Below are 18524 nucleotides of genomic sequence, written 5' to 3'. Positions count from 1 at the left end.
TTTGTGGTAGTTGTGGATGAGGCAGTAGTATTAGTAGTATGTCTCTTGAAAATCAATAGGCAAGGATTTCATCATGGCAACAATCAGTGCAATCGTGGACTTTATTTTGAATCTTCTGTACATAACATGGTGGTTCAGATGTTTTAGATTGAAGAATATTCCGTAAGTCCCTGTTTGTTAGAAATAAATGAGACTAGTGGCCCCTACCTTGTTCTATCACTGGAACTGGTGATATCATTCCTGACTCCTGCAGGTCTTGAAGCCCTGATATCAGGATCTCTTGTAGTTTTGGGGATGACAGGGATGTTATTTCTAGCCTCCGAGGAGGATAAGATCAACTATTTTTGCTGCTACTCCCACGGATTCTATGATCTTTTGGTCTGACGAGATTTCTTGCCACCGCGAGAGAAAATTTTGCAGTTTTGCCTCCTACACGCCTGGCATCATTGCCTTTCGGTGTGCTGGTTCTGGAAAATATTCTTACTCTGTCGCCTCATTGGGGGACACAGGACCTTGGGTGTTATGCTGCTGTCCACTAGGAGGCGACACTATGCTTATCTGAAAAAGATTAAGCGTGGCTCCTCCTCTGCAGTATACACCCCCGGACGGAATCAGCCTACTCCAGTTTTTGCTTAGTGTCGCAAGGAGGCACACCTCAGACCTTCACTCGTCCCTCACTTCAGCACGGGATTACAGATGAAGAAAAGAGGGTCTCTTAAGAGACCCCTGGCATGGCTCCTTCCTCTGCCCCCTCCTACGGGGTGCACAGTTGAAATTTGAGATGGCGTAGCCACCATGCTGCTCCTTCTCCGGCCCCTCGGGTCAGGCTCGAAGTTAAGAACCCCCCTCCTTCCCCAATTCCCTCGGTCTTGGTCCGAAGTTGAGGCGAGGACAAAGCCCCCTGACAGGTGACAGCGGCACACTCCCTAATCCCCCCCTCGGGGTATTAGGTTGAGACACCATCAGGTAGGGCCTGGACGGCAGCATCTGCAGCTCTCACCAGCCAGCACACTGCCGCCGAGGACCAGCAGCAATACAGGAGCCCCAGTCTGTGGGACCCTGTAGGAGCCGGGGGGAGTGCAGGCTGCCAAGGCACACACCGGCACAGGCCTTCACAGGCCCTGCACCTGCGGCAGCTTTTCATCTTAAGCGCCTAAGGGGGACTCTTTTCAGAGACCCCCTTCCACTTATGTCCCCACCGCCATTCTGCCTTTCAATCTGGGGGGGTCCTGTTCTGATCCGACCCCCCCCCCCCCCCGGACTACTGCGCTGGCCTGGAGCCCTTTTGGGCATAGAAAATAAATTTACATTGCGGCTTCGGCCTAGCACAGGACCAGGCTCTTTCAGCGCTGTTCACAGGGGCACATTGGTGGGGTAAGTTCACAGTCTGAGTTACCTCAGCTGTGAATTTTATTACTCTGTATCCTCCTCTGCACAGTTAGCCCTTTTGCATAGCCACTACAGGTGCACTATGCCAGGCTCAAAGTCTAAGAAAACCAGGCAGGACTGCTTTTACGCTTTCTGTACAGCCTGCAGTAATGCTCTTCCCAGCGGCAGCACATATCCGCATTGCAAGGATTGTACTCAGACTACTGTGCCAGAGTCCCAAGTAGCCCCTACCAACCCTTCAGTGTCTAATCCTACGCCGGAATGGGTCACGCAAATGTCACAATCTATGACACAGTCCATAGATAACATGACCTCCAAATTGCTTCAGGCTCTGCAAAGCCATACCTCGACTATGAATGCTACCCAACAAAGGGAAAGCCGGACTCAGTCACATACTGACCCAAGCACATCTATGTCAAGGTCAGGACGCAAGCGCACCCATAGGTCACGCTCATCTGCGTCATCCCTGTCTAGGGAGAGATACCGTAGTCACAGGTCATCTACACAGTCCCCTACCAAGGACAGACATGATATTTCTCTGCACCAATCTCCGTCCAGAGAAATCCCTCATTCTGGGTCACCTAGGACACACCTTAGTGATGCACAGGAGTCAGAAGGCATCTGCGATTCTGACTTAGACAAGGAAACTGATGGATCCCTAACTCCAATCCCACCTAGCAATGCAGCGCTAGTTGAGGACATAATGTCGTCCATACATCGGGTGCTGGACATCTCTGATCCGATCCCGGACGCACCACAAAATAAGATTTCATTTGAAGGAGCTCTGAAACCACCTAAGGTTTTCTTGGATCATCCAGAATTTAAATCAATCCTCACAAAACAATTCTCACAGCCTCACAAGAAGCTTAACAATCGCAAGTTTCTGGAGGCCCGTTACCCCTTTCCAAAGGAAACCACCAAAAAATGGGCAGACCCACCAGCAGTGGACCCCCCCCCAGGCTCCAGACTGGCAGCACAGACACTTCTTTCACTGCCAGATAGCTCAACCCTTAGGGATGCAGCAGACAGGCAAGTAGAAAGTATGGCTCGCTCAATTTGCGAAACCACAGGGGCCTCCCTAGCACCCGCGTTCGCTTCAGTCTGGGCAGCCAAGGCCATACTGGCTTGGGCAAAAAATCTACAAACTGGCCTCCAAGCTTCTGCCCCTGAACTGTCGGACCAAGCAGTTCAGATAGCAGTTGTGGCAGATTACATGCTTCATGCAGCTCTGGATTCTGCAAGAGGTGCAGCGGGCGCAATATCACACGCCATCACAATTCGGCGTATCCTTTGGCTGCGTGAATGGAAAGCGGATGCAGCCTCAAAGAAGTCCCTCACGCACCTTCCATACCTCAGCGGTCGACTTTTCGGTGAAAGCTTGGACACTGATATCCAATGCCACAGGGGGTAAGAGTATCTCTCTTCCCCAACTGAAACCCAAGCGCAATTATAACAAGCGTAACCAAGCTCGATTCAGATCCTTTCGGAACTCTTCCGGCTGGTCCGTTTCACGGCCACCATAAAATAACAGCTCGAGGCCGACACAAAGGTCGGACAAATCCTGGCAGTCAAAGGCAGGCCACTCAAAATCAAAAGGAGGAAAATCTAAGAATTTCTCCTCATCATGACTCACAGACTCAGGAAGACACTCCACCTGTAGGAGGCTGACTTTTACTCTTTCATCAAGTCTGGCTACCTATTACAGAAGACAAGTGGGTCAGGGAACTAGTATCTTCAGGATACAAAATAGAGTTCACTTCCAACCCACCAAACAGACTCCTTATATCTGTTCCCCCAAAATCACCAGTGAAAGCTCGTGCCTTCCACCAAGCGGTCTCATCGCTTCTTCAAGCACGAGTCATAATACCTGTTCCCACAGCCGAGCGCTTCCAGGGGTTCTACTCCAATCTTTTCGTAGTCCCCAAGAAAGGAGGAGGGGTACACCCCATACTAGACCTAAAACAACTCAACAAATATGTACGAGTACGTCACTTCCGTATGGAGTCCCTCCGGTCAATCATTGCATCCATGGAAAAGAGAATATCTCGCCTCCATAGACATACAAGATGCATACCTGCATATACCGATTGCACCTGCCCATCAGAGATTTCTCAGGTTCGCAATCGACCAGGACCACTCCCAGTTCGTGGCTCTCCCGTTCGGACTCGCCACGGCTCCCAGAGTGTTTACCAAAGTCATGGCAGCCACCATGCATGTTCTACACTCCAGAGGCATAGTAGTCTTTCCATACCTGGACGATCTTCTCGTCAAGGCTTCTACCTTCAAGGACTGCGAGCTCAGTGTCCCAATCACAATCGACACCCTGAGTCGCCTGGGTTGGTTAGTCAACCTACAAAAGTCATCACCAACCCCAAACCAGTCTCTGACATTCCTGGGAATGCTATTCAATACCTCCAAGGGCCTAATGCTTCTCCCCAAAGACAAGGCACTGCCTCTCCATCTAGGAACCCTTCTCAGCAAACATCTCCCCAGTTTGCAATGAGAGTCCTTGGCAGGATGGTGGCGGCAATAGAAGCGGTTCCATTTGCCCAGCTTTACCTCAGACCTCTCCAACTAGACATTTCCAAGTCATGGGACAGGAACCCTTCTTCTCTCGACAGGAAGTTCCAGCTGACGTCGTCAACCAGGAAGTCCCTTCACTGGTGGCTCAACTGGACCTCTCTAACAAAAGGGAAATCTTTTCTCCCAGGTCAATGGAAGGTCCTGACCACCGATGCAAGCCTGACAGGTTGGGGTGCAGTACACCTACATCACAGAGCACAGGGCAAGTGGTCCCCAGCGGAAGCAACCTTGCCCATCAACATCCTGGAGATTCGTGCCATCCTCCTGGCGTTGAGAGCCTTCCATCACTTACTGGCAGCCTCTCACATCAGAGTACAATCGGACAATGCCACAGCCGTGGCATATGTCAATCACCAAGGGGGAACCCGCAGTGCCAGAGCAATGCGAGAGATGACACGCATCCTTCACTGGAAGGAGAAAACGAGCTCCATTATCTCTGCGGTCCACATTCCGGGTATAGACAACTGGGAAGCAGACTTTCTCAGCCGACAAGGAATAGACTCGGGAGACTGGGCTCTCCATCCCTAAATCTTCCAACAGATCTGCCATCGTTGGGGCACTCCGGACGTGGACCTAATGGCGTCTCACCTCAATGCCAAAGTCTCCAACTTCATGGCCAGAACACGCGACCCGAGAGCTCTAGCGGCGGACGCCCTGGTTCAGGACTGGACCCAGTTCCAGCTCCTGTACAATTTTCCACCTCTCCCCCCTGATTTCCAGAGTGGTGAGAAAGATCAAACAGGAGGGAGTTCCAACCATCCTAATCGCACCGGACTGGCCCAGGCGTACATGGAATGCCGACATCGTACGACTCACAGCAGACGTTCCCTGGCGTCTTCCCGACCGCCCGGATCTTCTGTCACAAGGCCCGTTCTACCACCAGAACTTAGAGACCCTCAATTTGACGGCGTGGCCATTGAGACCTGGGTTCTAACCCAGGCAGGTTTTTCGCCAGACGTCATTAAAACCATGATCAGAGCACGAAAACCAACCTCTGCCAAGATTTACTACCGTACCTGGAAAACTTTCTTTACCTGGTGCGAATCTCGTAACCAGACCCCACTCCCTTATTCCCTACCCAGGGTACTCTGTTTTCTCCAATCGGGTCTGGAAGCCAGACTATCCCTGGCCTCCCTTAAGAGCCAGGTGTCAGCTTTCAGTGCTTTTTCAAAAATGCATTGCTCATAAACCGCAAGTAAGAACATACCTCCAGGGGGTTTCCTGAGTGGTTCCCCCCTACAGACGACCTCTAGAAGCATGGGACCTCAACCTGGTGCTGACAGCATTACAGGAAACACCCTTTGAACCCCTTAGGGAAGTCCCACTCCGTCTTCTATCCCAGAAAGTGGTTTTCCTCGTGGCAATCACCTCGCTACGCAGGGTGTCTGAACTCACGGCACTCTCCTGCAGACAGCCTTTCCTGATTTTTTTCCAGGACAAGGTAGTCCTTCGTACGGTTCCATCCTTCCTTCCGAAGGTTGTATCCAGCTTTCATCTCACTGAAGAAATTTCACTACCATCCTTCTGTCCGGTTCCGGTTCATAGAGTGGAAAAGGCTTTGCATACGCTTGACCTTGTCAGGGCACTGCGTATCTATGTGTCTAGGACTACGCCCTTCCGGAAGTCTGATTCTCTCTTCCTTCTTCTGGAAGGCGGCCGCAAGGGTCTACCAGCTTCCAAAGCTACCCTTGCCAGGTGGATCAAATCCACCATACAAGAGGCCTACCGCCTCAAAAATTCGCCTATTCCAGCAGGTATTACGGCACATTCTACACGTGCGGTAGGGGCCTCCTGGGCCCTTCGGCACCAGGCTTCGGCACAACAAGTGTGTAAGGCAGCCACTTGGACTAGCCTACACACGTTTACAAAACACTACAACGTTCATACCCAGTCCTCAGCAGATGCGAGCCTGGGCAGACGTGTTCTGCAGGCGGCGGTGCCCCAATTGTAGGGACCCATCTACACAATATTCGTCCATTGCTTCCCACCCAGGGACTGCTTTGGGACGTCCCAAGGTCCTGTGTCCCCCAATGAGGCGACAGAGTAAAGGAGATTTTTGTGTACTCACCGTAAAATCTCTTTCTCTTAGCCTCTAATTGGGGGACAAAGCACCCACCCTTTGCCCGTTCCGGGCTGTTAAGTTGAGTTCCCATATTGGTTTTCCTTTGAGTTCTTACATAGTTGCCTTTTTATAGGCATGGTTATGTTATCTATGTTACGTTCCTCCTACTGCTTTTGCACAAAACTGGAGTAGGCTGATGCCGTCCGGGGGTGTATACTGCAGAGGAGGAGCCACGCTTAATCTTTTTCAGATAAGCATAGTGTCGCCTCCTAGTGGACAGCAGCATAACACCCAAGGTCCTGTGTCCCCCAATTAGAGGCTAAGAGAAAGAGATTTTACGGTGAGTACACAAAAATCTCCTTTTCCCCTTCCTCCTTTAGGATAACTCCCAGGGTCCCGATTTACCCTTCCCTCTGTGTACTGTAGGGTTTGGGCTGGTGATGGACGAAAGGATCTTTTCTTAAAAATGTTTTGGCTCGGGAAGCAATTTTTTTTTAAATTTATCTGCTGCCTTTCCTAAAAGATCTAGGGCAGATCTGAATACATGATCCCTTCTGAAGGGAGGGAATAGAGCAAAGCTTGGACTTAGAAACAATATCTCTGCTCCACATATTCAACCAGAGTGCTCTTCTTGAGGAGTTTGATAAGACTGAAGATTTTGCTGCTATCTTGACTGACTACGCTGATGCATCCTCTAGAAATCCCATAGCTTTTAGAAGCAGCAGTAAGGAGGCAAGTAGGTCCTCTTTCGGAGAGCCCCTACAGAGATGCTCTTCCAGCTGCTGTAACCCAACGTAAAGTGGATCTTGCTACACAGGTTCAAACGACATTTGTCCTCCACAAAGCCGCAGATGTTTCCCAAGACTTCCTTCCTAAACTATCCATTTTCCGGTCCATCGGATCTTTGAGTTGAGGAGTCCTCAAATGGTAAAGTAGTCTTCTTTGTCAGTCTAGCTACCAGAATATCCACCTTTGGAATCTCGGACCAACATTTGCCTATATCGTCTTCAAGGGGAAATCTATCCTTCATTTCTCCTGGAATGCTCGGCTGTTTTTCTGGAAGCTCCCATTCATCCAGTATTCAACTTCCTTTTTTGGATTTTAACCCTCTGAACAGCTCATCTTGAACGGTTTGAGTAGTATCCTCTTCCTCTACCTGCATGTCTCACTGCTGACAACAGTTCCTCCATATTTTCAGAGGAAAAATAATACACTTTATCCACCTCCCAGGTTTCGATTCAAGCTCAACTCCCCTTCTTCTAGCCCCTCGTCAGAGATGGAAACGTCTGCCTCAAAGACAGAACTTTCCCTAGGATTGTTCTTTTTTTTTTTGCGGAGGATGGGCCCATAGAGACAGATTGTCTTCCCTCGCCTCCTTTCAATCTCCTGCTGTACCATTCCCCTTAGTTCTTCCATAAGGGAAGGTTGTTCCTCTTTTATAATCTCTGTACACCCCTGGCCTAAAGGTTTTATTTTATGGGCAGATTGGAGCTTTTTAGTACAGATTGCGCATTTGCGATTCGCAGTTTTCTCCTTTACTCTTGGGTCAGGATCCTTGTCTTCCTAAAATAAGAGGGGAGATTATTTAAATTTGGATCCTGACCAAAGAGAGTGGGAACTTTCCCACACCAGCAATACTTACTGGGTTCTGCAGATGCAGATCTTAGGGACACCACACCTTCCATAGTCAAAGACCTCTTGTCCTACTTTAAGGTGTCTTTTTTTTTAAATCCGGATCTTGTATAAGGGCAGAGACTGTGATTCAGCGTGCCAGCATCCAATGGGATGAAAGAGTCCTCCTTCATTTGAAAGAAACCGGCCCAGGGATCCTCTAGGGCAGAGGTCTCAAACACGCGGCTGCTTTATGCCGCCCGCAGGCACCATAGAGTCGGACACCTTGACTATCCCAACCTGGTCCAGGAGGAGCTGCCGACAGCAGAGCAGCATTACTGCGCGCAGAGACAGTCTCCCAGCACAGCATTACGAAGGCCAGCTGCTGACATTTGCGTGCCGGCGCAGCAGCGTATGCTGTCACTGCCATGCGCAGATATCAGCTGCTGGTCTCTGATTGGCCAGCGACTGGCATTGGTAATGCTGTACTGGGAGCCTGTCTCTGAGTGCAGTGTGCAGCAATGCAGCGCTGCTGTCGGCGGCTCCTCCTGGACCAGGTCGGGATCGTCAATGGGTCTGATTCTGTGGTGCCTGCGGGCCACATTTCCAGAAAGGATGCCAAGGGAACAGTGGACAGATGAGAATCTTTTTTTTTTTTTTTTTTTTCTCTCTCTCTTATGCGTGTGAAGAACAGCACAATGGGGGACATAGCCACAACATGGAGACCGGGATGGGGGACCTAGCCACAAGATGTTTGTCAGAATTACTACATGGTGCTAATTGTAAGAAAATATTAGTGTATGTGGCCAATTGGGGGAAACAAAATTGTAAAAGTTAAAAGAATGAAAAATATTTTGGCACTAAAAATGCCGTTTTATATATAAACTAAAGTAAACAAAAAAAGTGCACGACCCAAGCGATAAAAAAATACGGCAAAAATGTTCAAAAGGTGGATGCAAAAAAAATATCACTAAAAATGTCACTTTGACCTGCAACGAATGCAGCCCCCCCCCCCCATTCAAATTTTTTCCATGTGCGGCCCATCTACCCAGCCCAGTTTGAGACCCCTGCTCTAGGGTGTAGTTTTAGCAGTCCATTTTCAAATTTGCCGCTCAAGACACCATGCTGGACCGCACCCGGAAGTGACATCATGCGGATCCTGGTAACTTTCGGTACTTTCTGCATGCGTGTCACACGCCAACATGGAGCAAAAGAGGAAAACTACGGCTGAGGAGCTACAGGAGGACCCCAGCCCCGACACCACTCAGCATTACCCTGAAGCGCAAGAGAGTGAAGCTGCAGCGCGATCAACCTCTGCAGCGCGATCAACCTCTGCAGCCTGGCTTAATACTCAGGTAGTATCCTAGGTCCCTGCTTCGCTGGCCACATCACCCCACCGGTAACCTCTTCATGCCCTTACACAGGAAAAACACTGAGGCTAGAAGGTGGGTAGGGGCTATTTAACATCTGTTTACGGGTCCTAGTTAGGATGGGGAGGCAACCTCCTGTGGTGCTGTCATGGAGGGGGTTGGAGAAATCACTGTTTTATTGGCTGCAGTGCTACTAGCTCCCCGAATGCCGAGTTCTGTATAACCCAGCCCCCCCCCCCCACACCGATTGGCTGCTTTCTGCCTATGCACAGCGTACACAATAGTGCTGTGGGTGGGGTTATACAGAGCTCAGCATTTGAGAGCTAGTAGCTCTGCAGCCAATAACAGTGATTTTATCAAAATTACAGCAAGCATCCCAGTAAATGGACACATTGTTGAAACTAGAGTCTCGTTCATCAGGCTTTTGCCACCCAATCTGTCTTTATATTATGCTACTCTCAGATTTCCTTTAAACTGAATCGACCATTAATCAACATAGTGTTTCCTGGTGATCGGTGTAGTTGAACCACCCTGGTATTAAAGCTGTGATATCGTTGTAGGTCGTTGACCCCTAGAAGTGACAGGTTGTAGAAATTGCACCAACAGAAAACTGCAGATACCGTTCTTCGAGGGACCTCATTATGTACAGCGCTGAAGAGATTTAATTGAAAGCGCCTGTATTTAGTAAGAGTCACTTCATGGCAGATACAAAAAATATCTTTTTTTCTACATCATGGCCCAAGACCAGTGATTTTTTTTCCCTGTGCTTACTGAGGGGACATGTAGGAGTCAAACACTACTGATTCTTTAAGAGGCGCATGCCTTTTACTGAATCAGAAACATCTGATGAGTGGCATATGCCTTGCCACAAATCTTACTCCAGTCCCTGACTGGAGTGGGATTTCTGACCGCAGGAATGCCACAGTTCATCATGAATTAGATGAGCTGCGGTGTCACATCCCAGTCCGGCCCAAGTTGTGCACATTGTGGCGGAGTAGTGAGAAACTGGTGTGAACGTCAAAAGCTGCAAAAATGTTGTGCCTTTTCAAAGCGATTTACTCCAGCGTTCTGGCACAATTTCTTTAATGAATTGGAGCCTTAATGAACATAATTCATAGACATTTAAAATGGCATTGTCCCCTCTGCAGCTATAACAGCCTCCGCTCTAGTGGAAAGGTTTTCTACAGGTTTTGGAGGTATATATTACGGAATTTTTGCCCCTTCATCTAGAAGAGCATTTGTGAGTCAGACAGTGATGTTGGGTAGAGGCCAGTATAACAATCTTCGTTCTGGTTGATCCTGCAGGTGTAGGATGTGGTTCAGGTCCGGGCTCGGTGCGGTCGATCACGTTCTTTCCCCAACCATGCCTTTATGGACCTTGTGCACTGGGCACAGTCATGGGGAAGAGAAAATGGCCTCCAAACTGTTCTCACAAAGCTGGAAGCTACAACTGTCCGCAATGTCTTTTATGGTGAAGTATTAAGATTTTCTTTAACTGGAACTAAAGGGCTGATTCCTGAAAAACATCCCCATAGCATTATCCCTCCTTCACCAAACTGTACCCCGATCACAATGTAGTCAGGCAGGCAACATTCTCCTGGCATTCACCAGACTTGTCTATCAGATGCCAGATAGAGAAGTGTGATCTGTCACTGCACAGACCAAGTCTCCTCCAGAGTCCAGTGGTGGCGGCTTTACACCACTCTATCTGACGCTCAGCATTGTGCTTGGTGATGTACGGCTCCTGGCGGGGGCGCAGTGTTTGTGCTGATGTTAATACTAGAGGAGGTATAGAGTAAGTAGAGCGTTATGACTTTTAGGCTCAGCTCCTTTATGATAAGATATTACTTACATCTTGTGGATCTGTATGTGCTCTTATGCAGGAACCAAGCAATCAGTGGTGGGGACATTTCTCAAGACCCAAACAAAAGTCATAAGAGTTCAGGTCCTGCCACAGGCGCTCAGTAGAAAGTTTGTGTCTGTGCACATTCATATGGATGCCGTGGGCATTTGAGTGAATGGAGGACAAGCAAGGGAATATAACAAAAAAAATAAATATACTTTAAGGTTCCTAATAAAAAATAATTATTTTAAGGTTTTCTTAGTTCCTTAGGGTTGCAGTCTTTAAGCAAAATACTTCAAGAACACACAAACTACCCCCAACTGTCCTGTGCTCAATCATTTACACTGATGGTCAGAAGATCCATTGCCTTACAATATAGAATCCAATGCAGTAACGGAAAACAAGAACTGTTCAAACTTTGTCATTTCCCCTCACACCTAGGCCGTGAACCACTCACATTTTTTGGTAAATATAGAAAAGCTTGAAAATTAGTTACTCAACCACCAATATGTGCACCACCGAATCTGCTTTACATTTCATGGAGAAGCGATTAGCATGAGTGATGGTTGAAGAGTCAGATGTGGAGATGTAGCTTCCAGCAGCAGAAACCTTCACTCCCCACTAAGCAAGTCTCAGGGACTGTGACCAGTCTTCCTGCTCCAAAAATTTTTGGTGGTGGATTTAGAGAGTTTCTTTTCCAAACACTCCGTGCGCACAGACCTTTTACTGCCTTTATATACCGTAATCCTGGTTTCACATTTTCTGGACCCTGGAGGGATCATAGGAGAATGACCATACTCAATTTGCCTAGTCTAAATTCTAGAGATGAGCGAATCGATTTGCAAGCCCCCCTCGGCCAGTAGCCACAGTCTTGGATGACGCATGTGGCATAGACCCTAATGATTTTGGACCATGTTCTAGTCACCATGCACCAAGAAATATACTCCAGTAAGAGTCAGGAAACCGTTTGTTGTAATTTATGCCACTTTTTTGGTGTAAATTATGATGAATGGCTTTGTTTGCTATGCCGCTTCTTGACTGAGCTTCAGGCACTTTTTGAAAAGTTGGTGCCAAAACAAATTTTGCAACTTTGTGTTTTTACAAATCTGAAGTATCACTAAATTTTTGCACAACTCTGTTTTATGGCAGAATTCTGGTGTAAACTGAAGATCAGGGAGGTCTACTGCGTTTTGTAGCCACTTTTGGCTTATGAATACAGATTCGGACATGCGAATAAGGGTCCAAAATATCCAGCCAGAATTTTGGCACAAAATTGTCACAGTCTGGACTTTGTGAATCACAATGAAAAATAGACTCCTGTCAATCAACCATTCTTCTTACCATTGGCTGACTCGCGCAAAAAGTAGCCACCTTTTGCATTTTAGTGGCCAGAACCTATTACTGCTTTATGAGAAAACATTCATTGCATTATTTATTTTTTTATTTCACACAAAATCACACACAGTCTCCAGTTTTAATGAAACCTGATTGTAGCTGTTTTCTTTTCCTTAACCAGCACGGCATAAAGACATGACCTAGTGCTTATTTATATGGAAATTATATATATATAGCACTTTGCTATAAACAGAACGGGATCCATAACAACCCAATAAGTGGCCAAAAAAAAAAAAACACGGTTGTAACACAAGAATTGCGTCATATGCATAGGATAAATAATTTTTACAAATCACTATAAATAACGGCTATACCCCAAGTGGACCTATAGAACCTTAAATAAAGACTATTCACAGAATGTACAAAATAATAATAAATGAACGTAACAACAACAATGTAGTTTCAAGTCAGTAGAAAGAATCGTCCACCGTCCATCCAGTGGGATATAGGTCCATACCAGCATGCCTCCATCCAGCGAGCACATGTTGTGGTATATTGGGTGGGCACCTATATGTTACCATCCGGCGTACACAGGTTCTGCATCGTACGTGATCCCATATAGAGAACTAGAAGATCGCTTTGGGTGTAGAAGAGGAGAATTAGGGCTGAAACCCATCACCCGTCTGCTCTCCGACATCTGTTTTCGAATGATATACATCACGCAAAGAAGTATTACTGAAGCAAGAAATACAAAGAAAACAGATATGTGGTTACCTGGGCTACATTTATTGGGGGGGATACCACCATGTGCACTTGGTATTCCCATACTGATGCACTCTCTGTTTGGCCAAGTGTTCCCAATAGGGCAGAGATGTCAAACTCAAATACACAGAGGGCCAAAATTAAAAACTTGGAAAAAGTCGTGGTCCAACCTTCATGTTTATAGAAAAAAAAAAAAAGAAAACATGTCTACAGGTGAGGAAATGCTTCCTAATCAAATATAACAATGAACCATTTCATACGGAAAGAAACTTGAAGGGGTTGTCCCACGAACAAAGTACATTTTAATTAATAGATCTTAAGAGTCAGATCACATAACCGGAGCATTGGGTATTTCCTTGCAGGCACGGGAATACATAGAAATCATTGAGGCCCCATAGCAGAAGTTCTAATTGTGCCCCACAAGTCCCCCTAAAGAAACCTTAATATTCGGTGGGGCAACAGAAGAGCATGTCTCACCACAGTGAATTCCTCCAAACGCACGGTGTGATGACCTTACTGTACACGCAGCCCTCCACGCGAAATAGAGGGCCCCATGCAGCCCTCCACACGGAATAGAGGGCCCCACGCAGCCCTCCACACGGAATAGAGGGCCCCACGCAGCCCTCCACACGGAATAGAGGGCCCCATTATGAAGTAAGTGCACAGTCCACAACTCAATGGTCAGATGATCGACCAGGCAATCTACGCGTTTCTGGTGTTATCCACTCTTATGATGGTTATCTGACCATCGAGTCACGGACTGCGCACTTACGTTATAGTCATGCTATGCCTTCGATATAATATTTTAACCCTTACTATTGGAACTGAATTTATTCACAATAAAGAAAAGTTTTACTCTATGTAGCTGGATCCCCATTTCCTATGCCGCTTATCATGGCTTTCAAGCAAAGACGCTTTTCCGTGTTCCAGAACCTCATGTGCATTGATGGCGGTGAGCTAGTTTTTTCTTTCACCTCACACATTATAAAGGGCTTCACATTGGAAAAAAAAATAAAAATACTACTCGTCGTTCCCGAAATATTCCCGTCATTCCTTTCAACTGTATTGGCATGCAGATACACTTGCAAGTACGATGCCGGGAGGTGGGTGGAACGGTGCTGGCGTCATGGGCCAAGTATAAAATCACCCGACGGGCCAGATTTGGCTTTGACGTGTGCCTTAGGGAGAGGGGATTAAGCCACTACCAGACACGTCTATTGAAGGCTCATCTTCCTTTAACTACAACATGCCCATTCCAACTCCAATCCCCTTAATATCTGATGACCCAGTATCAGCCAAAGAACATCAGCCAAAATCTCTAACACATTATGGTCTGCTGGTCATGCCAACATGGACGAGTTTGGTAGTTGTCATCTGTTGAAGTTGTACAACTGGCCAGGATGGTACTAGAAGAACACTGCGTCTACCATTCTTGGAGCAGAGTAAATAAACATCATAATTACTCAACTTACCAACTATGCAAACTACAAGTATGGCGATGGTTAAAGGCGCCAGTCGACAGGACTCTCCATCCTTACGCAAGAATGTCTCCATGCAATAACTCGGTTCGGTGCTCCCAGAGGGACAAAAGGCATCTTCAGGACAGCTGATGGGATTAATGTCTGGACTCTGTGCATGAGAGAAGACATCTTATGAAGTTATCCAAGTACATGGCTTAATTTTTGCTTCCTTTCGTCTAGATTACTCTCCCACCCGCTGGTTGATACTTTTGGACTCTTGTCTTCTTTCCACCATCGTACAGTAAAAGGCCAGATTTCCATATGCAATTTTCACCGTCAAATACAGACCATGATTTTTAGACTGATCGAGAGTATTCTGGATTGACATCGTGCCGGATTCACACACCCGTGTGTCGTAGTCTGAGTATGGACTCATGACCCAAACTGGACAGCCTCATATATGCCCTTGAGGCTGCAGAGTTTGGGTCTGGAGAACCATGGCCGATCCAGACATCACACCACATCCGACTTTCATAGTCCTAGTCTATAGGTTTACAAAGGGGGCCGCATTATGGTTCCATAAGATTAAGGTCACACATTTAAAGTGTTCTCTGATGAACAGTGCGTTGGGTTTTCTATCAAAAACCCTGAGATATAGGATTCCAACGGAAACCCAAATGGAGCCATTCACCATTAGGGTGCATTCAGACGTCCGTATAAAATCGGTCCGAGATTGGACTGCAATGTACAGACTGGCCGGTGGGTTTCCCGACCCGAGTGGAACAGCCTCATAGAAATATATTGTGCACGACTGAAAAAGACAAATACTGCCAGCAGTCCAAAGTGACAATCTTGGCCACAATAGTGAAGGACTCCATCAGGGTTTCCATCAAAATCCTGCTTTTTGGGGGGAATTCTAATGGAAAACCCAACGCAGTGCCAACTGTGTGATCCACATGGACCAAGGTCATCTTCTTCCCCTTGAAGCTAAATACTTACAGGACAGTAGTGATCTTTAGGACAGACTTCACAGCGTTCTCCTCCCGAGTTCACCTGGTATTCACCATCAGGGCAATATTTGCATCGATTGTCTCCATGTCCTTTATACATACCTAGGTAGATAAAGAATACAAATATAGTACAGGAGAACATATCCGGCTTCTTCTCTGAGACACATTAGCCATCCTGAAGGTGCCCACACACAAAATGAGGCTGAACCGGCAATTTTTCTTTCAGATTGATTGCCAAATATGCTCTGCCAAGAATCGATAGAAATTGCAGTCGGACAACTTTTTGGCTTGTGTGAGTGTTTATTTCATTATGGAGAGGGGTAAAAGCTGATGCCAGACTTCACCATCAATGGGTTATTTCCTACAGGATCACAGGCTCAGGCATGTAGAAATCCAACATGCCCAATCTCTAATCTCACCTGATGGAACAGTGAGATATCTTGTATGCATTGTGTATGGATGACCGGACAAAGAAAAGCAGATCATGATCTGTAGAGTTATGTTCCCACATAATGAATGATGAATTAATTATCCAACCGATTGTATATTTACCGGGATGACACAAGGAGCACTCTATGGAGCCGACTTCCAGAGATTCCTGCCCTTCTGGGCACATTGTGCAGTGGGTACATGAAGACATGCTGCAGACATAAAATAATTATAAAATATTGGTTGTAGTAGATTACACAGATTACATAGCCTCCCTCCAAAGACAAAAAAAAAGTTAAATGGCCAACGATCATCACTTTATTCAAGTGAACAGGCACTTAAAGGATATTTCCATATTCGCAAGTTATCATATGGGAGCCCTAGGGATCCTGAGAATGGGGCTCTTAAATGCCCATTTTAATGGAGCAATGGCTGCCCATGAGCGCCACCTCTGTGTTAGCTGGAGTGCGGCCATGTTCAACAGACATGTCCATCTGTCCCATAGAACATAGCGGTGGCGCTCATGAGCAGCCATTGCTCCATTCTTAGGATCCATTTGGGTCCCAATGATCAGCAAGTGATCACCCATCATATGGATATCTTGCCATGATGAGAATAACCTTTAACTAATATTGCGAGTGTGGCACCACAGGGGGTCTGGTTTCCACAGTGGTAGTAATACCATGTCTGGGAGCAAAACAGCAGTTTCCTTGTCAGGGAACACACTACATGCAACACCTCCTACCCGAGGCCAGAAAGGGGAGGATCCTGCCCTATATAACTGGATCTGGAGGCGGGGTTAGCTCAGACAGGGCTGTAGTCGAGTTGAGGACACAGGAGTAAGGAGCCAGGGACAGGAGCTGGAGATAGCTCGTCCTGGACAGCATACAGGAGGACCGGAGTCCGAGGCTGTGGGACCCTTCAGGCCCAGCAGCAGATACCGCAGGGCAGGGGATTGCAGGTCTCCTGGCCCAACAGAAGCCCGGAGGCTCAGCCACACGAAAGGACTAGTACCGCCACAGAGGAGCGAGGAATACACAAGGTCCGAGTCACCAGCCATATGGGTGAGCACAGCACGTCACACTCAGGGACATGGGCTACAACACGACTATAAGCGGGATAGTCAAAAAAGTACAGTCAGAACGGCAGGCCTACAACTCCACCTGACCAGGGGAATTCTAGGATTGCTCCCAGACTGACCAGGCCCTCATCCCTAGCAAGTACTCCCGCTGGGGCCTATATAATTACCACCAGTAAAGACCCTAGGACTGCACTGCAAAGACTCCGTGTTATCATTACTGATCCAGGCACTATCACCACCATCATCTATACACGCTGCCCTGAAGCTACAATCTTCCTGTGGGGAGTTACACTACCTTGCTGCACATACCACCAGCTTCAGCGGTAACCGCATTCCAGTGGTGGCGCAGTCGGACATTATAAATAATATACGTAAACTACCCTGGGTTGACCGCCCTGGGTCACGGACCGGGTCACCGCCACGGTGACTACTACCCCCAGCATCTACAAGGCCCGGCTCCGGGTACCCCCACGGCCCAGGGGGCGCGTCACGAGGATTATGGGAGTCCTCTGACAATCAGGAAGTGATCACTTATCCTAAGGTGAGGATGGGGGGACAATTTTAAAATAAATTATTTCCCCTCTATTCTTCAAAATTTATATTCCCAATTCTTCCATTGCCAAGCTTATGCTAATTGCATTGTATTTTGAATCCATTCCCCATGCATTGGCTTCCTGGTGAACTTGTGCTTCTATGGAGTAACCAGGCTGAACAAGCAAATCTGAAGTGTAAAGCATGGAGGAGCAGAGCAGCAATCGGGGCTTTTGATGAGACAATATGTGAATTACATCTTGCACTCTATGTATTATTCAATAAAGAGATAACCAAGTAAGCATTTGTTATGTGTCCATCAATATTATAAACCTAAAAAATTACCAATCATAAATATAGTAAAATATATCAGATTTTATTCATCATATTAAAAATTGTTTAAAATATAAAGATTAAAGGAAAAAAAGCGGCCAACAAATGTCATCCAGGGTTCAGGATCCTCATCAAAGCAACACGGCGAAACGCGCGTCAGAGGAGTCGTGGCACCCTGGGGTCAAAAGATACCAATACTGACATGTTTGCTCTGCCTATTTCGTATACTTTATGTATGGATCTGTGATACTATGGACATGTACTTCCTAGGCGATGCACAAATTATCTACTGATTAACCTACCTGTTGTAGATTTACTGGTATAGCATATTGCACTTTATTTTGATTGATTTACAATAATGCACTATCTGGTATATAGGTGAATCATGTCTTAATTTAGTATCATGACCCAAAATATGAGCTTGTCTTGAATTCTGTACTTCTGAACCCTGGGTGCCATTTGTTAGAGACTTTTTTCCTTAATCTTTATATTTTGAACTATTTTTAATATGATGACTAGTGTTGAGCATTCCAATACTGAAATATCGGGTATCGGCCGACAGTCACGGTATCGGAATTCCGATACTTATGCAATATCGTATGCCGGAATCGGAAGTTCCCATAATGCAATGAGCCAGTTTCATTTTATTCAGCCAATGAGGATCCTAAGAAGTGTGGGCACATCCTGTTAGGCATGTAGGCATCTTAACTAATGGCATGGCTGTG

General features: G+C 46.8%; 1 protein-coding gene across 4 annotated transcripts in view; it reads right to left on the bottom strand.

Annotated features, from left to right (window-relative positions):
• The window catches only part of LOC141162707 (uncharacterized), a 123581-nt gene that overhangs the window by 66393 nt on the left and 38664 nt on the right, over window positions 1–18524 (bottom strand). For 2 of the 4 annotated variants that reach the window (XM_073649077.1, XM_073649085.1), the window contains 3 exons: window positions 15978–16066; window positions 15415–15527; window positions 14428–14584 (listed from right to left, as the gene is read on the bottom strand). In XM_073649077.1, the coding sequence (XP_073505178.1) occupies window positions 14428–14584; window positions 15415–15527; window positions 15978–16066 (359 nt within the window). Of the gene's footprint in view, window positions 1–12295; window positions 12929–14427; window positions 14585–15414; window positions 15528–15977; window positions 16067–18524 lie in introns of those variants that run through there. The other 2 variants (XM_073649089.1, XM_073649082.1) reach the window with 2 other exon arrangements.

This window comes from Phyllobates terribilis, unplaced genomic scaffold (genome assembly GCF_046119375.1).
Source record: "Phyllobates terribilis strain yellow unplaced genomic scaffold, ASM4611937v1 Scaffold_1__5_contigs__length_1240528914, whole genome shotgun sequence".
In the NCBI taxonomy this organism is placed as follows: Eukaryota; Metazoa; Chordata; class Amphibia; order Anura; family Dendrobatidae; genus Phyllobates; species Phyllobates terribilis.
Note: the sequence above shows the minus strand (reverse complement) of the source record. Positions and strands in the feature narration are given on the sequence as shown.